The 19,582-nt window shown below is 44.2% G+C and overlaps 1 protein-coding gene across 1 annotated transcript in view; it reads right to left on the reverse strand.

Annotated features, from left to right (window-relative positions):
* Nucleotides 1-6,163: 6,163 nt before the first annotated feature.
* Nucleotides 6,164-19,582, reverse strand: part of LOC130405031 (regulating synaptic membrane exocytosis protein 1-like) — a 58,323-nt gene continuing 44,904 nt past the window's right edge. Inside the window, exons 18-23 of the mRNA XM_056609986.1 lie at nt 12,943-13,068; nt 8,111-8,242; nt 7,633-7,745; nt 7,323-7,424; nt 6,768-6,907; nt 6,164-6,382 (exon numbers count right to left, since the gene is read on the reverse strand). Coding sequence (XP_056465961.1) covers nt 6,164-6,382; nt 6,768-6,907; nt 7,323-7,424; nt 7,633-7,745; nt 8,111-8,242; nt 12,943-13,068 — 832 coding nt within the window. The remainder of the gene's footprint in view (nt 6,383-6,767; nt 6,908-7,322; nt 7,425-7,632; nt 7,746-8,110; nt 8,243-12,942; nt 13,069-19,582) is intronic.

Below are 19,582 nucleotides of genomic sequence, written 5' to 3' on the forward strand. Positions count from 1 at the left end.
TAGCGCGAGGTTTGGCTGGCCTGCACACACTTATTCCAGCAGCAGTTTCCACTCCACAGACTATTAATCATAGTTCCTGATAAATAATAAATAGGAGGACGCATGAGAAGATGTAGCCGGAGGAGAAGATGTAGCTGGAGGAAGCTACAGGCCTAATTAGCATTTTAGTGGAACCTCAGGAACAGCCATGATATAAAAGACAGCTGTTTAAACGGAGAGAGAGAGAAAGAGAGAGAAAGAGAGAGAGAGAGAGAGAGAGAGAGAGAGAGAGAGAGAGAGAGAGAGAGAGAGAGAGAGAGAGAGAGAGAGAGAGAGAGAGAGAGAGAGAGAGAGAGAGAGAGAGTGAGAGAGAGTGTGTGTGAACACACACACACAAAGGTAGGTATAGGCAGCCATACAACAGGCACGACGTGATACTTGTAATAATAATACGTGAATAAATGAGTAAAGTCCTTAGATTTGTGGGTAGTCAAAAATAATAATTGTCATTTTGTCTCTGAAGCTGAATCAACCACCTGATCTCTTCAAGGGAACACCTTTGATTTGATGTTTTTTGGAAACCTTCACGATAGAGATGCATTCTGTCTCGTCATGTTTGCCTATTTTTTCAAAAAGGATGTATATGGGCTTTGCTGCCACTCCCTAAATACGGCCGAGGCGATTGTGCGGAATTAATATCTTGCCATTCCAAAATCTACCACTAGGTGGACATGGTGCAACTGTATACAAATATACAAATAATGTTATAATGATGACTGGTTCAGTTTAATCTGATATATCTGGAATTATTTTTTGTTAAACATAAGCATCTGCAGTAAGCTAAAACATAAAACGATCATTAATGGGCCAGCAGGGAACTTTAGCCATGAGGTTAAAGGGGGAGGGGCTTGGGTCACTCACTGTAGCCACTGCCGTTCAATTGATTAGTTGTATGGCAATGTATTGATGGATGAAATATGCAGGGTTTATTTGTATATCCCTATCTAAATAGATATGTATTTCCTTTTGAATGTCATCAATTAAATGGCAGACGATGTCAAATGTATATGTAAACCAAAAGTTTTTTTCCTGATGCCAAAAGTATTTTTCCTGAGTTGCTCAATGTGCATAATAATTATGTATTAAAGACTTCGAATTATGAAATCTTTCAAGTGCATCATGATTTTCTGTAATGGATACTGGATATTTGCCAATATCTTCAGCATTTCAGCACGCTGTGGCATTCATTAAATTGTGTTCAAGTTAATACCTGAAGTTTTTAAAATGGTCAAATTATCTTCCAATGGTTTGAGTGCCTCTGTAGGGCTCCAACATACACCATGAAGTCGAATGATACAAACACATAGAAGTTTTTAGACACAAGACATGCTCGTAACTACGCACAGCACACTTAAATAAATCTGTAAGGTCATTAATGTTTGAGTCAAAATGACGAAGAAGCATAAAGGTACAAAACATGGTAGGTGGATCTTGATACGAATCTATACATCTTATGAATGTCTTACTTGGAACTCAAGCTATTTGTCGTTGTATTATATTTTACAAGAAATGATGCAATCAATCTATTATTTACTATATGCTGTAATATACTAACGTTGCAATATATGACACATTAAGATTACATTATAAAATCTTTAAACTATAAGTATATGTGTCCAACATGAGGCCTACAGTAATAATTTATTTTGCCAATATGCAATGTTGGCGCCACTATCTGGTTAAAACGAGTATTACAATCAACAGCGTAATCACTCATTATCTACAACCCCTCTGCCAGGCAGCACAGGCTGTAACTGGCTAGACCATCTCAAGTCAAATTAATGACATGCTTTTGCTTAACATCGACAAGAACTGAGAAAGACAGCAAGATCGTCCACCTCAGAACAAACTTGTGGTCTCAACGTACAGCGGGTTGGTATTAATAAGCAAATTTGCTCTTTGAAGTTGTGCCCAAAGATAGTGAATGAAGGAAGCCATTATGTGATTCGGTGTCACTGTCTGAAGGGCATGGAGATCAGCAGTTTGAGGAACAAACTGTGTTCACTTGTTCATTTGTACAGATAAGTCCAACACCCCACACCAAACGTGTTACTCACAATGTTTAAACACGCATTTCCTTTTCAGTTGCCCTTTTGGAGTCACAAGACCGAAACGTCAACAGCAAAACCAAAAATCCCCAAAGAGCCCCATCCATACTTCATTTGACCAATGACAGTAATTCCTGCTAAGGATAATGGATGCCTGGACCCTAAAATACACCTAATTCACCTACACATGCATACACTATTTACCCGTGGGGTCTACGTCGAGGCAGGAGGAGAAGGCCTGGGCACCAAGTTGAGACCAGTATTGGTTCTGGAGGGGAAGTGATGATGTAGCTATTAGCATGATTCTACATTAGCAACCATGGTGATATTATGATAGAGATAAACAGTTGCAGTGAGTCAGACTCGCACACACACACACACACACACACACAGACACACGCACACACATGCACAGCCACCAACACACAACGCGCAGTGACACGCGCAAGCACACCCACACGCAGAGACAAACGCATACGCACACACACACATGCACACAAATCACACACCCATGCACACACACATGCATACACGAACACACACACACACACACACACTCGTGCGCACATACACACACACACACTCTCGCACGCACACACACACAGACACACACACACATATACATCATAACAATTTGTCTACAGTGATGCCAACTATAGTTAGTTAGTGTTGGTCGACAGAAAAAATACAAAGAAAGAGAAGCATGTTTTTTTATAACCATGTGGGGGCATGTTATATGGGGAATATGTTAGTGCCTTCAAACTGAAAAAAATAATTTTAAGTAATTCACTGTGGAGGCGCTTGTCAGCAAAAACAATGAAAAAGGATATACATGAACATACATACATCATTATATTCAAGTTTCCGGTTGCATGATAAGCTTGGAAGTTATAATTACAAAGCTTTTTGGGAAGTTGTCAGGGGAAATGTATGCCTTCAGCATCCTCACTTGTTGTGTCAGCCCAATGAGCATCATGTTAGGTACTCTGTGTTCCTCAGCACACTGTAAAGAATCGCATGACACGACTATTCCAAAGCAATCACAGGCAGCAGGTGCGTTCCTCTACAGCCCAGCCACGGAATAACACGACAAGAGTCTTGAGTTGAGAATCTATTTTTCTTCCACACAGTCTTTTATTTGTAAATAATAAAAATGAACTCTTGAATATAAAACAATCACATCAGTAGAGCCACATCTCTTATACAAACAAGAACTGTTGCAGTGAATACTTTGTCTTTCATCTAGATTCGTGTGTTAGGAGTGGGAAGCCATGTACTGTAAACAATCAGTATTCCTGCAGTAATACTGACAAAGAAAAGGGCAGTCGGTCAACACCGCGCCGGGCTTCAACCAGAACATCCAGGAAATGCCGCAGCAAGCAAGAATTTTGTCATTGGCTGACGAAGTCCAGTCCAAACCATGAACAAATAATGAGAAGAAAGGGGGCTGTTGTGAGTAAAAACAAACATAAATAAAGAAACAATAAAACAATCCAATTGATCTTTGTTCGTTTTTTGGCTGCAACTGGGGGGGTGGGGGGGGTGTGGGTGAGTGGGGGGGAGAGGGGTAAGGGGGGGTAGGAAAGTCTTGCTGGCGCCATCTTGTGGTTGGGTTCCGCTCAGCGGCTCTCACACATCCATGGGCATCAGATCCCTTTCAGCTAGACCAGGAATGTTAGTGTTTTCGGCAATGCTTTGTTTGTTCGTAACCTATGCTTAAGTTGCTCATCTCGATTCCTATGTACAAGCTGTGTGCGCGCGCGCGAGAGTATGTGTGTGTGGGTGTGTGTGTGTGTGTGTGTGTGTGTGTGTGTGTGTGTGGGTGTGCGTTTGAGTATGTGTGTGTGTGTGTGTGTGTGTGTGTGTGTGTGTGTGTGTGTGTGTGTGTGTGTGTGTGTGTGTGTGTGTGTGTGTATGTGTGTGTGTGTGTGTGTGTGTGTGTGTGTGTGTGTGTGTGTGTGTGTGTGTGTGTGTGTGTGTGTGTGTGTGTGTGTATGGGCGTGTGTGTGTGTGGGTGATTCAGTGGCAGGTGTGCAGTCCGATACACTCTTTGTATATATATATATATATATTTATTTATATATATATTTAATTTTAATATATATATACATATACATATACATATATCTTTATCTTCACAATTTCTGTCAAACTCATAATTATACTTCATATACATTTAGCTGTTATACACACATTCTCTATTTCTGTCTCTAGCCCCTGCTGCCCTTAAGGACTACAGTTTAGACACCTACACCCTGTTACGCCAGGGGCTGGAGTATGCTCAGGACAGCTGAACAGCACTGTCGCTCAAAGGTTCTTTTATTAAAAAAAGGACAAAGAAAAATAGATATATATATATATTTTGTTCTTTTTTCTTGAAGACCTCCAAATATGGATATTTTCAACCCAGAGTAGTAGACGTGGCCTGGGTGGAGTTGATCCCCTATTGGTCCGCTCCTGTCAGGGGAGTTGTGTGTGGGGGGGTTTTGGGGCAGGGGGGAGGGATGGGGGAGGATGGTCAGAATTGTATTAACTTTCTTTTTTGATATTTTTGTATTCATGTTCAGTACGAGCATACTGTACAAGTACATGCAACATACAAGCTGGCCTAAAGTATGTGGAACTAACACACATAGTCTAGTCTCATTTTTTTTTCTTTTTTTTCTCGCTTTTTTTCTTTTTTGCTTATTTTTTCAGAATTCATCAGTAGTTTGTCTCGTCTTTGCTTTTACAAAAAGAAGGAAACCAAAAGAATCAAATAAAAAATTAAAGAAAAATAAACGTGCATGCAGCTTGGGGCTGGGGGGCCGGGGGGGGCCCCCAAAACATGCTGCTCCCTCCTGTAGGGGTGGGGTTAAGGGGTGAGGTCAAGAAGTGAGGGGTGGGGTCAAGGGGTCAGGGTTGGGGTCAAGGGGTGAGGAAAAGGGATAAGGGTTGGGGTTAAAGGGTGAGGGGTGGGTCTAAGGGGTGAGGCATTGGCTAGGTGGGGGCTGGGGGGCTCAAAGTACATGTAGGGTACATGTTGTTTGGGGAGCCAGGTATGGTGGGGTGGGCCAGGAGAGGGGGGTGGGCTAACCACCAGGCTACAGTTAGCCTGTCTTTTAGGTGCAGGGGGAGGGGGCATTGCTTGAGAAACCAAAGGTAGTATTTGGTGGAGGGAGTCTGCACCTTTAGGACGTCCTACTGAACTCTACAGGATGTGTGTAGAGCGAAAGAAAAGTCAAACGGATTGATGGTTTAAAAAAATAATGAATATATTCTGAATAATGAATATATAAACAAGCTCATTAATAATTTGGCCTCTATGTTGTTCGCTCTTTTTATTAGATAAAGAGCGAAACTGTTTCCCCCCACATCGTCAAAACAAAGGAGACAAGTGTTCTTTCTTCTTGCAGGGGGCAGAATAATGCCCCCCCCCCCCCCCCCCCCCGTGCTGCTACGGCTGCCTAGAGTGTCACATGCCATTCATATGCTCATCATATTGGCCTCGGCTCTACTCTGATTGGCTCAATAAGTCACATGATCAAGACTGTCTTTTGTCAGTTGAAAGGGCAGGCGGTAAAGAACGGGAGGAAGAAAGAAAGAAAGAAGGAACGAAAGAAATAAAAAATGAGGAGAAAGTGAAACATCGGAAGATACAGAGCAAAAGTCAGGTGGGAAACGCAAACAGAAGAAAAACAACAAACAGAAAAAGTAGGACATAGGATTAATTATGACAAGTGATTGTCAGACTCCAGCTAAGCGTTGATTGGGTAGTTCTCTCTCTCTCTCTCTCTCTCTCTCTCTCTCTCTCTCTCTCTCTCTCTCTCTCTCTCTCTCTCTCTCTCTCTCTCTCTCTCTCTCTCTCTCTCTCTCTCTCTATGACTCTTTTCTGGCTTGTCATTGGTCGGCCTGAGGCCAGTCTCGCTGTCCCTGGGTGTAGATTAGTCATGCCCTCTGCTCTGTTGTGGCCCAGGAAACGTTGTCCATTCACTTCTTTGTTTTTGTTTGTTTGGTTCCCAATGGAGTGATGATGGCAGGGGGAAGGGGAGGGGTGAGTGTGGGGGGGGGGGGGGGTGCGGTCCCCCCTTCGGTCACTAGGATCGAACGCCGGGAGGCGGTCCTGAGCTGTCCAGTGACGTCTGGGACGCCAGCCTCGCGAGCGGGGCTAACGTAGGGTCCACCAGCGAGGAAGGGGGGAACAGTTTGTACCAGCCAATCACGGTACTGGAGAGGTCCAGCTCCTCCAATAGGATCTGTGCCACACCCATGAAGCATTTATGGTCCAGTCGTCCATAGTCGCCCCATACTATGACCTGGAGGGTGCAGACAGAGGAGAGGGAGGAGTTGGAAAACAAGCGCTGCAAAGATCAGCTCAATTTATCTCAGACACAAAATGTGTGATTGCCATACGCAAAATATGGGAAAATTAAGGACATTTCTCCATAAACTAATCATGATGTAAGCTATACATTTAATTATGCAGAAGAAGATACAAAGACCACGTGTCCAAACATAAAACCCCCTTTCTTATTCACACACATCCTCCCCCTTCACACACACGCACACGCACACACACACACGCACACACACACACACACACACACACACACACACACACACACACACACACACACACACACACACACACACACACACACACACAGCCATCCACCCACACACACAGGCCAGGTGTGTTACCTGGAGCACCTTGCCCCGGGGGCTCTCCTCGAAGAGCAGATGCTGCTGATACAGCGGCTCCAGGGTCTTCCGTGCAATCTTGGTTTTCTTTTTGGCTTTACACGCTCCGCTGTCCAGCAGGTACACCTTGACGTAGGGAGCTGGCACGGGACGGGACGGGACGGGACGGGACGGGGGGGGGGGAGAGGGGTGAGGCAGAAGGGAGAGAGGGGAGGAGTAGAGGGAGAGAGGGGAGGGGTAGAGGGAGAGAGGGGGGAGGTAAAAAGGGAGATAGGGCAGGTAGGAGGCAGAGACGGAGGATGCAGAGAGGGGGAGGGGGTGAGGGAGAGAGGGAGAGAGGTGAGAGGCCGAGAGGAAGATAGGAGGGAGAGGGAGACAGGTATACAAAGAAAGAGAGAAAAGATGATGAGGTGTAAAATAAGTGTGCATTGAATCAACAGAGAACAGAGGATAAGGCAGAAGGGAACCCATAGAGGTTGGAACGTTAAACAACGATAGTGATGATAATAGAGAGCGAGAGCGAGCGAGAGAGAGAAAGAGGAGAGATTGTCTTACCTGGGAGGGATTTCGAGCCTGTTTTTGGGATAAGGCCACGGGCCCTGATCACTTCCACCTCTAGCTGGCCCTTCTTGTCCGTCAGACCGAGCTGGACGTCTCCTACATGAAGGCACACACACACACACACACACACACACACACACACACACACACACACACACACACACACACACACACACACACACACACACAAACACACACACACAAACACAAACAGATACACACAAAGTTGAGCTTGACGTTGGTAAGTCATATATGTAGCTACACGATCCTCATGTACTGTATGCTGCGTCATCGGGAGACTCACCCATGGCAGGCGTGGCCAGGGTTTGCCGGCCCACCAGCTGGGCGGGGCCTAATCCATCCAGGAAGTCACTGAACTGACTGTCAGCCCCTAGCCGCATCCCTGAGAAGATCAGACTGCCACACACACATACACACACACACACACACACACACACACACACACACACACACACACACACACACACACACACACACACACACACACACACACACACACACACAACACACACACACACACACACACACACACAAAAACGTAAACATTAACACTAGAAATGAAGCTGAAGAATAAATATGGTTTGATGAATTGTAAAGATCAATCGCAAGGCTGCAATTGAACTGTATCACTTCTCAACAAAACAACATCACAATTACATACACGGGGAATATCGTATGCATCGATAAACATGGAGCCCATATGGCTGTACATGGACACACCCTGACCCACACGGTCGGTGGGGGGGCAGACGGACACCTACTTCCCCTCGGAGCTGTAGCTGTTCATGCTGCCGTCCGTGGAGTCCCTGCTGGCCTGCCGGTTCACGGTGGAGACCCCCCCCCGGGGTAGCTCCACCGCCATGCCCGTCTCCACACTCCTCTGGATGCTGCTGCTGCCTTTACCAGACTTCTTACTCGCTGGCGCCTCTGTGGTGGGAAGACACACAGACAACCACACACACACACACACACACACACACACACACACACACACACACACACACACACACACACACACACACACACACACACACACACACACACACACACACACACACACACACACACACACACACACACACACACATCGAGAAGGTTAGCGTGAGAAGTTTGCAAACCATAAATTGTAAACCGTGTGGCAAATTGTGATTTGTGTTTTTTTTAGAAAAGGCAGGAGGGAATCAAGCAAAGCATGATCGTAATCGCCACGGTTTTCAGTTGAAACATGTTACAAGCATTTTGCTCTGGGCCTTTATGGTTGTGTGGGACAACCCTGTTAATTACAGGGTACATTTAAAGCAGACGTTTATGATTATTTACTACATAAGAGAGCAAAAACTTTGCCCTCTTAAAGTGAGAGCAATGTTTTTTTTTCTTTGCTTCTGGAAGTGTCACGTTATTATAGATTGAGCTGTTGCTTTTTGTACCAGTCAATACTGTACAGAGTTAACCCCATTCACCTGAGAGTTGCTAGATAAAGGAAAATAAAGGATAGCATTCCAACAAGCGTTCTACATAAGCATAAGGAAAAGTATGGTCAGACTCTGCCCTAGACAAATGGAAATAAATCAAACCACAAAACTGAGAGCTGCATTGATATTGTTACAGGTACAAACTCAAATTGACTCTGAATCTGTAAATGCCTAATGCAATAAGGCCGGGGGCACACAAGAGACTGGGAATCAATTAATTTGAGGGTGGATACATTCCATGGAAAGCAGTGAAGAGCGAGGTCAGTGCAGGAGGTTTATACAAAAGAACAAGCCAATTCAGTCCATCCAAAAAAACGTGCTGGGGATCATTGATCGGGCTTACTGCAAACAATATGTCTTGGAAATGAAAGTAGCAAAGCAAGAAGACCAAACCCCTTGTTGTTTGGTTCTGGGCTGTTGAGCAGGACCACAATATGCAGATATACCATTTTTTCTGAACAATGACCGGCCACAACTCAACTGGGAAGCTTTTGCGCAAAATGAGTTTTGATGGACTCAAAGGACTCACTATAAAGACTATTTAAAAAATATTAATTCAGGAGCAGAGCTTTCAAGCTGGGGCAGAAGGGATTGGCAGGACTGGGGTAAGCAGAAGCATGCAGGGGCGGTAAGGAGCAGTTCTTTCCAATTACCTGGCCTACAAGCACAGTCTATCTATCTCCCTGTCCAGAACCGCGGTCCGTCACTAACCCTGTCTCTCTGGGAGTCTGTTGTCTGATTGCCTGAAAGCGAGTGTTTAGTATTCCTGACTTTCTAATTGCTATTGGATAGTCGTCCTGTCTGTATGTTATCTGACTTTCAGTGTTATACTCTGGTTTCGATGCTATGTCTGTGTACTTGAGTCTATGTAGTTATCAGTCTTCAGGTGTCCAGTTTCAATGTTTTACCAGTTGGATTAAGCTATGTATGTCTTTCAGTCTGCTCTCTTGGTCTTCTGTGGGGTCTCTATGCAAGGTTTATTTGGTCTTGTGTTGGTCAGTCTGTAGGCTATATAACTAAATATAAATATCAAGACCATGGCTTACACCTTGTTCTGTTGGTCTTTCCGTATGCTACGTCAATCGTTCAGTCTCTCCCTAGTTGTTGTGTTTATACTATCAGACTAACTAACCTTTACCCTTCCGGCTCTCCACCGCCTTTGATGCCGCCTCTGTAACAATACATACACACACAACAACCGTGAACCCAATACAGAAAAACAAGACTGCAACAACAACAATGAATATAAATTGTGGGACAGAGATCTCGACTTTTATGCCACTCAGTATGATTTCCTGTTTTGCAATGTACTTAGGTGTGTGATTTATTAATTTGACCATTTGTGTTTTTGCCATACTGTGTCCTTTGTATTACATTGCTTATTCTTTTTTCAATTAATTTAGATTTTCTTTCATTGTATTATTGTATTATATGTATTATCATATAATGTATTATTTTATTGTATTTATTGTGCCATCATTGTATTCATGTCATAAAGAAGTGCCAGCCTAGTGGACTTTTAACACGACGAGGCTCTGTGTTGAGCGCTCCTAATTCTCCATGGCGTCGATGTGTCTTTTCTCAGTGTGTGCGGTAGCATGGGTCGCGGGGGGTTTCCGTGCGGGGCTTGCGGTCGCGGTCCAGACCTGTTTGACTGATCTGCGAGGTGCTCTGGCTCCTCCGGGACGGCAGTATGGCGACCACACGCTGACCGATGCTTGGGCGCCGCTTCTTGACGCCGCTGCCCAGCGCCGTGTCCGACTGGCTGCCGTCGGCGTGCTCCATGCCGATCACCTCGCAGCTGGTGCTCTTCAGCATCTGGCGGCCCGTGGCTCGCATGGCACGGCTGGAGGAGGAGGAGGAGGAGGAGGAGGAGGAGGAGGAGGAGGAGGAGGAGGAGGAGGAGGAGGAAGGGGAAGGGGGGAATTTGGATTTTTCTGAGTAGTTTTCACTTGGCCTTAATGTGTTAAATGGTTGAACTGCCCATTCAAGGCCCTGATATACTTCCAACTGAATTTTAATTTGCTTGGTTGCAAAGGCTGTGGAACATCTGCCGAATACTACAGAAAATGCCAACTTTTTATCAGATTGCTCCGGAATCGCCATTTCTGCTGCTTCATCGAATCTGTTTGGTGTGTGCGTGTGCGCGTGTGTGTGTGTGTGGCACGCGTGTCATGGCTTGTGTGTAAAAACACTGGCTCCGATTGGCTACCATGAAACATGACTCTGCCTTAGCCAATCATAATCGCTTATCTCATTGTTAACCCACCCAGTCTCCTCACTAGCCGTTTGTGTTTGGAGCCAGGGCTGTGTTCGGATTACGCAGTTTATTCAATCAATTCATAGTAACGCACCGCATTTAACGTACAGTAACAGTAACGGTGTTGTAACGACGGAAACAGTAATTAGTTAGATTACCCCGTTATTGAAAAAATAACGTGTGTGTGTATGTGTGTGTGTGTGTGTGTGTGTGTGTGTCTGCGTGTGTGTGTGTGTGTGTGTGTGTGTGTGTGTGTGTGTGTGTGTGTGTGTGTGTCTGCGTGTGTGTGTGTGTGTGTGTGTGTGTGTGTGTGTGTGTGTGTGTGTGTGTGTGTGTGTGTGTGTGTGTGTGTGTGTGTGTGTGTGTGTGTGTGTGTGTGTGTGCATATGTGTGTGCTTGCGGCCCACCTTAAGCGGCCCCTGGGTCTCTCTGACTGGATGGACATGTAGCTGGTGCTACTGATGTGAGAGGCACTGCTGGTGCGAGACAGGGCTGACCCGTCGCTGACATCGCTGTCCGAGGACTTGTGAGAAACGTTCTCACAGCTCCTCGGCTGGTCCTTATAGAGCTGGGAGCCAGAGAAGGGGGGGGGGGGGGGGAAACACAGAGGGTTAGACAGCAGGCACAACTTACATCAGATCTACCAAGAAACCTGCTTTACTCTTTGGATTATCACACAGCAAGAAAGACTGGGAGACTGGTAGAGGTGGTTGAGGAGGAACGTTGGAGATGGAATAGGGATTGGGTATCAAGGGGCTTGTGCAGGTGTTCCAGGGGAAGGACAGAGGAGCCAGGTCATGATAGTGTTCCTCAAGAGTAGAGCCAGGTCATGAAAGTGTTCATCAGCATAAGAGCCAGGTCATGATAGTGCTGCTCAGTAAAAGAGCCAGGTCATGATAGTGTTCCTCGGTATAAGAGCCAGGTCCTAATAGTGCTCCTCAGCAAGCTTGGATCATGATGGGGAATAATCCTCTGGACAATTATTCTTATTTCTTTCTCTTTGTGGGTATTTCAAGGTATACTTTCACTTGGTTCACTTGGCTTTCGATTGGTGCGGTTATCTTTTGGAAACTCTTCAATGTGACAATAATCAATACAGCTGAACTTCTTTGTTTTTGCTCCCAGTCGGACCTGGATCTCCTTGATTCTCGGCATGTTTCCGCGTTCCACCTTGGTAAAGGACGCTTTTGACCGTAATGTGGGAAAGGACGCATAGGGGCATCGGCGGAGGAGGAAGAACTAAAGACTCGGGGAGCACGGCTGGTACCACTGCTACGTGACATGGGGCCCACCTCTCGTTTGTTCTTCAGGTTCCGGGTGAGGTCTTGTTGGCTGGAGGCCGCGGGGGCCGACGTCCGGTTGGAATGGACCCTTATTGGCAGCTGCCGAAGAAGCTCCTCCGACGCCAGGGCTGGTGAGCGGTCATGCAGGGGAGCACAGAGAGAGGAGGTGCGCTGAGCATCTAGGTACAGCTTCAGACACGGACGACTGGTAACGCGGAACTCCATACACACGAAAAACGCCCAAAACATTTGAAAGTTAGAGCTTTCTAGTTAAAAGAGTTTCAAGTAAAAAACATGAAGATAGGATTTTGCTATTCTCATATATATTCGTGCATATAAGGGTCTGTTTCAATCAGTCAACTTAATTTTTTTTTTACCCACAATTCACCAAATGATCTAATCAGACCCCATGCCTGATGGAGGCAAACCTTCCTGAAACGACGCACAAATCAAGGAGACAGTCCATGAAGCCATACTAAATCCCATGTTGTTTCTCCCCTGGCCGTTTACAAACTAAAAATGTGTAAGATAACACTAACCCAGTCGCTGAAACACAAACCCATGCAGACGAGAAACACACAATGGACCTCCACCCACCTTCCTCCACCGTACTGATTTTGGCCGGGACCTGGGGAAGCTGTCTCACCCTGCGGGCAGAGGGGGGGGCTGCGGACGACTGAGGGGTCCCGCCCTGGGGATGGCCCCTAGAGGGACGACAGAGAGAGGAGGAAGAGGAGGAAAGGGGGTATTGGAAGGGTGAAGGTGATAATAAAGGGGAAGGATTAGTTACTCATTTGTAACTGTCAGTTCGATGGCGCCACCCCTCGTGGAGGGATTTGGGTGGTAAAAATGTTGACATCATGAGACTGACATCACATCTTATCATGTTTGACAGTCCAAGAAAGGACGCTGATGTGCCTCCTCTGGCATATGTTCTGAGAAGGAGATCATGTATATTTATCAGACCCTTCACATGAAGAATCGTTGCACTATTAACTTAGAATAGACTCAAATTAAAAACAGACAGCATCAAAATCAAATGCATCGCTGTGGCAACATAGGTAAAAAAAATCTAGACGTATGTAGAAGTCTTTGGCATAGGCAGAAAATTAACAGAAAACACCATACAAGTGCCGATTAAATTAAATTGAACTAAATTAACAATTTAAGCAAAACTTAATTTCGATTTTTCAAGTGGGAAGCTGCAGGAATCAGTGAGCAATTTGTAGTACAGCAGCTGAAAGAAAAAAACTTTATCTGTGGTTGTCGCAGGCCTAATAAATTAATTTGGCCCCAATGAAATGATTGGATGAACTTCATGTCTGTCTAAATGTCTACTTACTCGGTAGGTAGGTAGGTACCTGATATTTCATTGGGCATGACTGGGCCTGAATGTAGTAGGGGGAGTTTTTTGGTGGGATACTTTCAAAATCTAGCTTGCTGTTTCCTTCAAATGCCTACACCAGCTTTAAACAAAGACACACAGGAGTCAAACTATACGACAACACCTGAATACACTTACACCATTATTAACACCACCAGCACATTCAAACACATCAGAATACACATTGGGAGAAGACAAACACACTGCCAAAGAACGGAGAAGGAAGAGACATCTTGTCCAGCCTCACATTTATAACAGAGGTTCCCAGTATTCATTCAAATTAACCCCTTCTTTTATTTTGGTATTGACTTACTAATAGCACACCAGCACAAACCAGCACAAGCAAACATGAGTGACTATCATGCATGATTTCTGGTCAAAATAATTACCACTTCATTCAAAGAATAAACAAATAGAGAAAATAACAATCCCTGAGTATATAAGGGTGCAACCTTGCTATTTTAAAAGAAGGACCTCTCTTATAATAGACCTCCCTGTGAAATGTTGGAACTTGAAGTGTGAGGAGAGGAACCACTGACATATAGAACCCGTCTCACAGGGAGGCCTTAGGATCAGCTGTCTCCGTACCGAACGACTGGAGAGAGGGGACTTCTGGGAGGGACTGGCTTAATTGAGATACACACACATTAAGCCATACACTTTCACACATACACACAAAGACACACACACACACACACACACACACACACAATACAAACCCAATCCCCAAACACAAAGCACAAAGCGGCAGCATGCAGAGATAAAATGGGCAAAGAGAAGGAGGACAATACGTTGGAAAGCAAAAAGCTTTACAAAAAACAAATCCTATTAAACAACACTCTAATAGCTTGCAGTTGTGTAAGTGCATTTAAAATAATTTGCCAAAACAGCACTTAAACATACCAACGGTCTGATGTAGGATATATAGTATATCACAGGTTATCTATTATGTATGGTGTTTCTGAGCAGTTGTACAAATTAAATTTGACAAGGATGTTGTATTTGTGTCTTTGTTGTGAGTTGGCAATTCAGGCAATATATAGCTCATGGGGTCTCTGTCAAGCTCGTTAACATAAGGTGGAATGATTCCACCCTTTGAAGGGTACTATAAAGAAAGATGTGAAGATGGTATTTATATGATGTATAAGTTTCCTTTCAGGATGAACACAAAAAGTTCAGGACTAACGTAGAGACTTGACCTCATGACAGAGCTGGTATGACTAGTACAGCCAGGCCAGTGAACAGGAAATGGTATAATACATGATTTTGAACTGAGGTGTGACATGTTTGTCAGGCAATCTGATAGACATACTGGATGAGATGTGATGTTTTATTTTTTTCTCTCGAGATGCGAAAACGAGTATACATGAATACCATGAATATCTGGTAAGATATTCACGCAGAGAATTTGCACAGATCCTTAACTTGACCCTGACCTAAACTTCAGAATCTCGATAGTAAAAACTGATGAGATTCAAATGAGATAACAATCTCAACAATCTCTCATGTAATATTTTAACCACAAGGGTAATGTAATATTACAATACACTTATAATATTTCCATGCTTGTATGTGAATACAAGCATCTCCAATAAAAAAAGCCTACATGTAAACATTTGGTTGAAACCAATCGATTTATGATATCAAAGGATTTTCCCTTTTCTCTCTAACCAAACTCTAAAATTCCTCCCAAGAGGATTGACCAATGAGCACACACCAGAAGCTTTAAGGGGCTTGGGGAATAGTGAACTTCAGCCATCCTGTTTGTCTGTCAGACTGAATGACGGACCGACTGGGCCCGGGTTGACATGGCAGGCCTCCATGTCTTACCTGCCACCGCGGACACTGTCAGCCAGCATCCTGCCCAGAGTGTGACATTCATGTGTTCCCAGGGTCCCAGGGTACCTGGAGAGTGTCGGTTTAACCAAGGAAACACAACAGGGAAAGATGGACGCATACATGACGCACGGTGTCAATGCCAACTATGGGGTCGTTGGTCTTTAAAAGTTAGTGATCTGGAAATAATACCCACTACAGCTGGAATGGGGAAACACTGAATTAATGCATGGATTAATTAAGGATTGAATCAATGGATAAGCAATTAATGAATGGATGGATGATGGAATTCTGAAACAAACACAATGCTTCCTTTTCTTGACTTGTTTATGTGATTGGTGGGTGAGTAGTTGAATGACTGAGTGGATAAGTGAGTGAGTGAAAATGCTTGAGTCTGTCTCAATTTTTGAAAAAATAGGTGAAAAAAGTCTTTTTGAAAGGGAGCACCATCCATATTCTACATTTATGAGATGAACATGTGTATCAAACACACACACACATACACAAATGCATGTCATACAGTATTTAAAACATTAGCATGAAACCATACGCCCGTCTCAAAACGCTTTTGATACAGACTGAAGAGAAACTACAACCACAGAACTACTTCCACAGCAAGCAAACGCACCAATACAGCTGGCAAAATAATCCATCCTGAGAGAAGAGAAATCTATAGCAGCCAAACAAACTAACAGCTGTAAGGAGCACACACACACAATCACGCGCATAATCACGATTCTTGACATCATTCTTTAAACCAGACCAACGGAAAGCACAGAGTTTAAGCCATTTAAGCGAACACTTCAAATAAATGAGGAGATTTCTGTAAAATGATAAAATAAGATGTCGTGAAAAAGAGTTAGAACAACTTATTCAAGTCAGGTGACTACTAAATGCAAATAAAAGTGAGGGTTAGAGACAGAATTAGCGTCAGGATCATTGCATGATAAATAATATCTAAACATTGTTTATTTTGCTTGTTTTCTTAAGCTCATTAGAATCTTAACTAATGTAGAATTTCACGTTAAAGGTGTGTTGGCTTGTCAGTGTGAAATAAACAGCAACGTTTACTAAAGAGGTTAGTATGGTAGCAAGCAGCTTTTAGCATCAACTGAAAAGGGAGGTGGGTTTACTACGAGGGTTGAGGAGATTCAACAGTGTTCTGAACCCCAATGGACCCAACCTGCAGCAGAACATACAGTATTCTGAATCGCGAACAAGGACCCAAACAAATTCAGTAGGGCTGGAACTGGTTAAGAACGTCCATTTATTTTTCCGTTTAGTGACAATTTGTTTACTTTGGTCTTGGCTAAACCGAACTGTGCTAATTTAGCAAATAGTGCTATTTATTTGGCGGTCAGGCCACAATTGGGTCCAGAATCCAACCCCAGAGACACAGATCTTGGGTGTGGGGGGGGGGGGGGGGGGGGGGGGGGGGGTACCTGTCATCTTCGGGGGACGCATGTTGGATAAGAATCCTAGGGCTGGCCGGACGTCTCCGGGGCAGGGATTGGGAAAAAGGTTTTCTATACACAAGAATGCGAAATTGCTCACTTCCAAGATTTGACGACGCGGCCCTTAGTTCCCGTGATAAGCCTCTTTATTAAACTATTTTAATACTTTCATCTCGTCCACATTAGATTTTTTTAAACAAATGTACCCGTTACAATGGAAAAGGAGAGTGAGGAATTGTCACCCTTTTTGTTACTTTGAATGGCATTAGTTCAGAGGAGAGACAGCAGTAATTCAATCCCCATTTGTTTGTGCCAAATACATCTACTATACAATACAACGTAAGAAATGGTGTTGAGATTTGGTAGTAAAATATATTCATAAGGTTAATGGTTGTGGAACACAAAGTATGAAGCATCATAGGGTAAGCATGGGGTATAAAGCCTCTGGGTTTAAGAGCCACTGTGAAGGTAAAGCTCTCCATTCTGGAGGGGTAGTGAATAACAGTTTAAAACATCGAAGTACACCAGATAGGTACGGTTGTGACTGATTTAGGGTTCGGCATGAAAAGAAGGAAAAAGTGCAGAGAAGTGATTAAAATGTCTTCTATACTGTAAAATAGAATCAGTAGAAGCTAAATAGATGGCGGGGGGGGGGGGGGGGGGGGGGGGGGGTAGGGGAGGTCTGTTGGAAGTGGATGCAAGTAAGTTGGAGACAGAGAAGAGGGTGGAAAGGTGGAGGGGAGGAGAGGAGTGGAGATTAAGGAGGGAGGTGGGCTGGTACCTTTCAGACTCTGGTGAGGGGGCATGGTAGTCTGAGGGCAGACAGTTGGTGCTAGCGCTCCGAGCCCTGTCCAGAGACGGCTGCACATCACTAGGGGGCGCCAGAGAGCAACATGCCGTCCAATGCAGAATGAGGCGGAGGAAGATGATGAGGATGAAGAAGGTGATAATGGGGGGGGAAAGGGGGAAGGGAGGGAGGAGGATCACAAAAGAGGCGGGGGAAAGAAAAGAGACAACCAAAAAAAGTACATAAAGAGATAATTTTAGATTGTCAAAATCATAATGGTCCTCTGATCAAAGGAAACAGAATGAAGACATTAAGAACAGGTGGTTTGACACCAGACACACAATTAGGGAAGGGGGCTGTCAAGTTGAGACAGTGATGCAGTTTGAGGACAAAATATCATCGTCATAGTAACCAAAAAGACTATCCTCTTGCTCTGTGGGCCTGTCATTCAACCCTGTGTGTATCTTTGTATGGTTTTATGTGTGTATGTGAGTATGTATATCTGTACATACTGTATGTGCATGTGCCTAAATGTGGCACTTAGTTGTTAGGCTTGCACACGCGGCCTGAGGAAAAGTATTCCAACCAATAAAAATACATTCAAGGATGAAGGTAAAGGAAGTGTAAAACTATTTAAATATAAACCTAATTAAAAAAATACAATTTTCAGCTGAAAAAAAATATATAGAAATGGCTGATGCTATGGTTGATACTCACCTGGAGAAAAGTGTGTGTGTGTTTGTGTGTGTGAGCTATTAATGTTTTAACCTTTCACAGTATCACAGCAGGGGGTAGTGCTGCAGGCTGACTCGTGCAGGACTGACCTGTGCAAGCTTTGTGTGTGTGTGTGTGTGTGTGTGTGTGTGTGTGTGTGTGTGTGTGTGTGTGTGTGTGTGTGTGTGTGTGTGTGTGTGTGTGTGTGTGTGTGTGTGTGTGTGTGTGTGTGTGTGTGTGTGTGTGTGTGTGTGTGTGTGTGTGTGTGTGTGTGACGTGTGTGTGTTACTGTGCCGTTAGGGACCTCCTGACAGCCCTTTGGGGGACACTTGGTTTGGATGGTTGTTTTACGCATGCATGCAGCAGACAAAGCAAGGGAAGGAAGGGAGAAGCAGGTAGGAAAATACTTAAAGATATAAGGAAAGCTTCCAGGATCTAAAAAAAACTAAAAGCACCAACAGCTTAGCAATGTTTAACCCTCAGGGGAGATCTCTCATTTTTAGATGTCCTTTCCATGCAAGTTTTCATTTTGGGTTGTGTTGGTTTCAGGTTCCTCCATTGAATATAGAAGCAAATGATGCAAGCTATTCGCACAACCACATCGCTTCCAAGGGCAACAATGCTGGCGAATTATGGAAATAAGTATTGCAAAAGCAGGTCAGCATACTGTTCTATATAATGGGGCGAGCCTTCGTCATGAACTATGCATGCCACTTTCAACATCATTTGCAAAGACGTGAGACAAATGAGAAGCACTAACATGGATGCCATGGAAATGGCATATGTGAATGATTCTGTATTTTTAACGATCACAATTCAGCAACAAATCTTTTGTTTGGAAAGACAATAGCTCCCTCTAGTGGATAGACCAACATACTACAGCTATGGAATACCTTTATGAAACGTATCCCAAAGGAAACCTATCTCAATGCTACTCTATGTTCTGTTTCTGTGTGTAACAGTGACGATTAATGGAAGGAAAATATGCATGAAAAATATATAATGCGATATATGAAGTCCTGACAAAGCTTTAAACGCTTGTG

This window comes from Gadus chalcogrammus, chromosome 15 (assembly GCF_026213295.1).
Source record: "Gadus chalcogrammus isolate NIFS_2021 chromosome 15, NIFS_Gcha_1.0, whole genome shotgun sequence".
Classification (NCBI taxonomy): Eukaryota; Metazoa; Chordata; class Actinopteri; order Gadiformes; family Gadidae; genus Gadus; species Gadus chalcogrammus.